The sequence below is a fragment of the Oryza glaberrima genome, chromosome 12 (assembly GCF_000147395.1).
Source record: "Oryza glaberrima chromosome 12, OglaRS2, whole genome shotgun sequence".
NCBI lineage: Eukaryota > Viridiplantae > Streptophyta > Magnoliopsida > Poales > Poaceae > Oryza > Oryza glaberrima.
The window spans coordinates 19578581-19585308 of record NC_068337.1 but is presented as its reverse complement, the minus strand read 5'-3'; the positions used below and the strand labels follow the sequence as shown (position 1 = coordinate 19585308).

The window sequence follows — 6728 nt, the reverse complement described above, 5'->3', positions numbered from 1 at the left end:
TACTTATCTAATGGAAAATAGAAAATGATTTACATCTCCGGCATCTACCAAAAGGCAGACAACCAATAGATTTTCTAGTTGGTGACATCGTGAACAAAGAGAAGGCAAGAAGGGGAATGGAGAAAGTGGGAGATGCATATGGAAAGGAGAGTGACCCAGAATGTTCCTGCATTGTGTCTCACTGTTTGTACGTGAACACCTGCATTGCTTGAGCATCGCTCATTTGCATAGTGAGGAAATAACATTTCCCTTGCATGCATCCATTATATTCATGTATTTCTGCTAGTGATTCAGCCTACCAAAGAGGCCAATATAGCAACATCCAGCATGCAAGCTACAGGTAAGATGTTTGCAACCGAAAACATGCACCAAGCTGACTACTAGTATGGGGGGTTCTTATTCATCATCCTTGAGTGGCCATTCATTCTCAATTTCTTGATGCCTCCCATACCTAACTTAGCTGGAAATCAAGACCATAGAACTGCCGTTTAGAGTTCTAGAGGGCACAAGACATGTAATGATATTACTAAGTATTTACACTACAACTGTCTTGTAACTAAGATGTACAGCATGCATGCAGTGAAAACAAATGACATAAAACCTGTCCTCCATGATCGAATATCTTTGTGCGCAATGAACAAGTAGATCATGGACCCAGACTACAGCAGTCCAATTCAATGTTCTTTCCTCTAAAGAACAGAGAAGGAGCGGCGTGACTAACATCAGCATCTGCTATAACTTTAGCTGATGCCTCATATTCCTATATTTGGATTGGATGTAACAAGGGAAGGTCACCCAATATGGGAGACCTCGAGGAATTGTTGATAATTAATAAAGCTCCGTTTTGCAAAGTCATGCGCTGTTGATATATTATCTCTGACCATATCAATCAATGGCTACTATAACAGATTGGTGAATATATATACCCAGCCAGCTGCTGCTAGACTCTCGCATCGCCCCTCCCCCTTAGGCGACACGGGAGGCGACGCCCCCGCTGGCGCATGTTCCCTAAAGCCGCGTGGCCACAAGGACGGCGGCGGTGAGGCTTCGTCTTCGCGCCACACTCGGGCAGAGGGGTGCTGCTTGGGGTGGCGGAAATCTCCCAGATCCGTGCCTCCCGGCCGGATCTGGCGGGGAGGCAGCCGGCGGCGGGGTCAAGCGGTGGGGCGGCGGTGACTGGCGGTGCTGCAGGCGGTGTGTGGAGGTGTGGCGGCCGTGGAGGAGACTACTAGTTCTGAGCCTGGATCTGGCGAGATGGTGACCGGCGACAGTGTTCACAGCTGGTGGCGACGGCGGTGAGTCGTTCAAAAAAAATATCAATCAATGGACAGAAAGTCTGTCCCAACCTGTACCTTTCACTAGGAGGTGATAGTAGTGTAGTAGGAATAAATCTCACCGTTGATTTCTACAGTCATTTTAGTCATTTGCATAATTTAGGTGAGAGGGTAATTAAGTAATCGTTGGCAAGGCCAATTAAGGAGGACGGTCGATCGTTTCTATCGCCAATTCCCCAAACAGAAGGACGGCCGCACGCCGAAATGCAAACGACGACAGAGACCAAGCTGCTGCACACTGCTGGACTGAACGTCTTCCTGCAGCTGCTGCAGCATAGCAACTTGAATTCTGCACCGCGGAATGTGATTTGTTCTGCAGCCGACAATCTGGTTGCAACCTCCCTTCAATATGAATTTGTTTCAACATACATCCCGAAGATGTTATGCTTTCATTTCTGATGACTTCCATTCATACATTCATATATAGGAAAGAAATAAAAGCAAGCTAGTTGATAGGAAGGTTGCCGTCATTTATGGAAAGCTAGGTAAAAAGGGCATCATTCTCTCCTCCATCCTTCAACTTCACCTCAGCAGACAGCAGCATAGGTGATCTCTTTTAGCCTTTATTTATAGCCATGCCATAATATTTGACCATATCTATATCTTAGGTCATTTCCAACCCAAGACACTAGACATAGTTTCCATAAACTCCACATTATTAAGAAATTAGTACTAGACCTTACTCTTCCAATGCAAATACCACTATCTATACTTGAATTTAATGCTACTTATCTCACATGATGTCTTGAATATTGTGTAGAAACTATATTTCATGCAAGACATGGTTTCCTTCTCTTTCCTCATTTATTCACTTGCCACATCATTTTTTATCCTAGGTGGCAGCCTATTTAATGATATAGACACCATCCTAGTCATTTAGGGCAGTCCCAACCCATAAGGGCATTTCCAACCCAAGACACTAGACATAGTTTCCATAAACTCCACATCATCAAGAAACTAGTACTAGACACTACTCTTCCAATGCAAACACTACTATTCCATACTTAAATTTAATGCTACTTATATCACATAATGTCTTGGATGTTGTGTAGAGACCATGTCTCATGCAAGACATGGTTTCCTTCTCTTAACTCATTTATTCACTTGCCACATCATTTTTCATCATAGCTGGTAGCTTATTTAATGCTATGTACACCATCCTAGTTATTGGGTTGGGAATGCCCTAACACTAGACATGGTTTTCATAAACTCCACATCATCAACAAACTAGTAATAGACAGTACCCTTCCAATGCAAACACCACTATTCCATACTTCAATTTAATGCTACTTATCTCACATGATGTGTTGGATGTTGTGTTGAAACCATGTCTCATGCAAGACATGGTTTCCTTCTCTTTCCTCATTTATTCACTTGTCACATCATTTTTCATCCTATGTGGCAACTTATTTAATGCTATAAACACCATCCTAGTCATTGGGTTGGGAATACCCTTATTCACCTGCTTCTTGGGGCCAAAACTTAAGAAATCCATGTTAGATGGGTTAGAATGGGATTGTGGAGTAAATACAGCCAGCATTGGCTAGAAGGGAATAAAGTGCCGTTACTAAATTTTTTTAATATGGATTTGCGTTGTTACTGGCAACAGATGTAGTTATTATGCTAAATGTTGTATTACTTGGCTGTGAATGCTTAGTGCCAATACAATGTGAAACAGAAAAAACATGAGGGCATCAACCTGGGGCGCATGGAAGATTGCCAATCAGATCCTATCCACGGTGAACATAATTAAAGCAGACTTTGTTCGACTGCTCTGTTGGTGAGATCATGGGGGGAAACTATACTGACATAAGCAAGAGGTGAAACTATACTGTTGTGCATATCACCGTTTGGACTCGTTTATTAGGATTTAGGCAGTGGCATGCCTAACTGTTTAAGAAAATTTTGCTTTTGATTGGGATTCTCTAAAAGGGTAAGCATGAGATCTTGTCGTCTTAACATATTTGTTCTTTAATACTACCTCTGTTTTTTTATTTGACGTTGGTTAGTTCAAAATGAAACTAACCAATGTCATCTAAATAAAATTGGAGGGAATATTATAAAATCCTTTCTGGTGCATGAACGCATCCAAAGAACGAACAAAAGCACAATGCTAAAATTACTAATATATGGTACCTTCATCAAGTTTAATTAGTTAAGACAAAATTACATCTTCATATAGATATGTTGAGGATTTTTTTAAACATTTCAATAAAATATTAAACATAAGTCCTCTGAAAAATTATTATAAAAAATAAACCATTTGGGCATGTGACTATACCTGCCGTCACAGATGGCGTGACCAAAACCTTGCCATGCCATGGCAAGGTTTTATCTCAGTCATGCATGTTTATTCCTGGAAATAACTTATTTATCTCTTTACTTTTAAATATTATATATTTTTTGAAAAAAGTAGATTGTAGGTAGAGAGTAACTTCTTCAGTAGGATGCACTGTCCCATTATCTGAAGAGACCACAACAAACTGGCGATCGCCAATCTCGGCGTACCCACAAATTTACTACTTCCTCACTTGTATGTCAAGAGCTTTGGGGTGAATCAGCAGAGGTCAATGGTCAAACGCCAACCATAAGTACCATGAAACTGTATGCTGGAAATCAATATATATAGAACTGCAGTAAATTAATTTGGAGTTATAAAGGCACAAGACACATGTAATGATGTAACTAAGTATTTACACTACAACTGTTTTGTAATCAAGATATATATAGAACTGTCTTTTAATTAAATTGTGAATCAGCTGAGGTCAATTGGTCAAACGCCAACTATTCTGCAGGCAACCAAAATATACGAAAATATCGTGGCATTTCTCTATAACATGGTCGGACCTCCATGACCATGATCGAATTGCTCTACAAGCTTACGATATGGCTAGCAGCTTGTTTTTCTGTTAATTGTGCGTATGGAGGGTACCAAAGTTAGCCCAAGCATTGTATGTACGCCATTCGTTCCGTGTCGAGTGAAGCTCAAATACCCCTCAAGCTCTTGTGTTTCAGTACGCCATTCGTTCCGTGTACGTATGCCCATAGAAACATATCATGGAACCGGATCAGAGCAGTCCACTGCAATGTTCTTCCTCGAAGCAATAGAGACAGAGTGCTGCTGTTAAGATCATATCTGCATCTGCTGTAGCTGTACCTGATGCCTCACATGCCTATATTTCGATAGATAGATAGGTAGATAGATAGACAGACCGGCATGTTAGATCTTATCATATCTTATCATTCTCTGTATGGATATGCACGGATGCATGTTGGTTCGGATAGATAGAGGATAGGACTCTAATCCCTTGTAATTAGGATCACCGAACCAACACATCTGCATGCATATATATCTGTAAACTCAGCGCGTCCACCGTGACGCTTTCCTGCATACACCTGAGTTTTATATGGTATCAGAGCCTCAAAGTCCGGCGTGATCTGCAAGTCCGGCGTGATGGCAGGTTCCTCGTCAAGCACTGCCTCCACCAATCCTCTCTTTGGCGTTCAAGTTTCAGAGAAACTGACCAAAGGAAACTATGCGCTCTGGTCGGCGCAAGTCCTGGCCGCGATACGCGGCGCCCGTCTTGATGGCCACATCACCGGCGCCACCGCCGCTCCATCCATGGAGATCGAGAAGACGGCGAGCGACAAGACGACGGAGAAGATCGTCAACCCCTCCTACCAGGAGTGGTTTGCCTCGGACCAACAGGTCCTAGGCTTCCTTCTCTCCACGCTGTCAAGAGACATTCTCACCCAAGTGGCGACGGCATCCACGGCGGCGCAGGCATGGCAGCAGGTGTGCGCTATGTTCACTGCACAAACCAAAGCCCGGTCGCTCAACGTCCGGCTTACTCTCACCAATACCCAGAAAGGTAACATGAGTATATCTGAGTATTGTGGCAAGATGAAAGCACTAGCAGATGAAATCGCTAGTTCAGGGAAACCCCTTGATGAGGAAGATTTAGTTGCTTATGTTCTGAATGGGCTAGATGATGATTTTGAACCTGTTGTATCTGCTATTGTGGCACGCAATGAGTCGACCACAATGGCGGAAGTGTACTCTCAGCTTCTTAACTTTGAGAACAGGCAAGCTCTTTGGCAAGGTCATGCTTCGGCGAACGCGGCCGCACGCGGCCGTGGTGCTTTCCACCGTGACGCTTTCCTGCATACACCTGAGTTTTATACGGCATATATATGGGAGAGCTTGAGAAATGGATGCGAATTAATCAAGCTCCTTTCTACACAGCCACCCGCTGTTGATATTTTATCTCTTACGACTTACCGTATCCATCAATAGATGGAAAGTCTGGAGCAACCTTCTTTTAATTTGCACATGTATGGTGGTAATGTTGCTATCCTTAGCTCTGCATATGCCATATACCTAGAGTACGCTGCTTAATTTAATTTCATTATTTTTCTCACTGGTGTACTTGCAAGCGCAGATGCAAATTATACCACTACTGGAGAAATGATCTTTGTTGGGTCGGCTGATTTTCTCAAGAGTCCTGGTTCAAAAGATTGTTTTTAGTCCCGGTTAAGAAAATTTTGATCTTTACTCCTGGTTGGTAACACCAATCTTTAGTCCCGGTTCATCCCCTGTCAGAGGCCTATTAGGGAGCCGAGGATCTTTAGTCCTGATTGATACTACCAACCGGGAGTAAAGACCATTTAGATCTTTAGTCCCAGTTGGTATTGCCAGCTGGGATAAACATCTATCTTTAGTCCCAGTTGGAGTTACCAATCGGGAGTAAATATTTCTCTCCCATCTCTCATCGGTAAAGTCCCAGACGAGATTTTCCTCCTCACCGAGATATTTAGATAAGATTGGATCGATCTCATCCCCTCTCCTCCTAACTCCTCAGATCCCCTTCCTCCTCCTCCCCTCCAATCTCCTCCTCCCCCCTCCTCCCCTTTCTCCTCCCCTCTCCTCCCCTCCCATCTGGTGGCCGGTGGCGGCGGGCAGGTAGGGCCGCGCGGGCGTGGCGAGCGACGGCAGGCGGCAGCGTCCTTTCTTTTTTTTTTTTTATAATTTGTGATTCATTGAGATGTATAATTTCTTTTTTTTAAAATTTGTGATTCACTACATGGATCTGAGATGTATTTTATTTATGTGTAATTTTTTTAGGATTTGTAATGTATTTGATTTGTGTGTATAAGTAACTTAGGATTTGTGATGTGAATGATTTGGGATGTTACTTTTATTTAGGGATTTGGGGTTTGATTTGATGATATGCATGGCACTCGATTTGGTAGAAAATATATGGATTAACTCTGTCAATTAGTAAAGAAACATTGAAAAAAAAAAAGGAAAGGGGACCAACTGGGACTGCCTCTACCCTCTCTTTAGTTCTGGTTGGTTGGTGTTGTCCCAATTGGTAACACCAACCGGGACTA

The 6728-nt window shown here is 42.8% G+C and overlaps 1 protein-coding gene and 1 non-coding gene across 2 annotated transcripts; both read left to right on the top strand.

The window, feature by feature from the left end:
- Positions 1–957: 957 nt before the first annotated feature.
- On the top strand, positions 958–3247 carry LOC127757901 (uncharacterized). The gene is made up of 3 exons (XM_052283493.1): positions 958–1664; positions 1762–1880; positions 3013–3247. The coding sequence occupies exons 1-3, from the start codon at positions 1539–1541 to the stop codon at positions 3116–3118; spliced, it is 351 nt and encodes a 116-aa protein (XP_052139453.1). The 5' UTR covers positions 958–1538; the 3' UTR covers positions 3119–3247.
- Positions 3248–5277: 2030 nt separating this feature from the next.
- LOC127758279 (small nucleolar RNA Z247) lies at positions 5278–5416 on the top strand. Its single transcript, XR_008013702.1, has one exon. It is a non-coding gene; the product is annotated as a small nucleolar RNA Z247 (small nucleolar RNA).
- The last annotated feature ends 1312 nt before the right edge of the window (positions 5417–6728 follow it).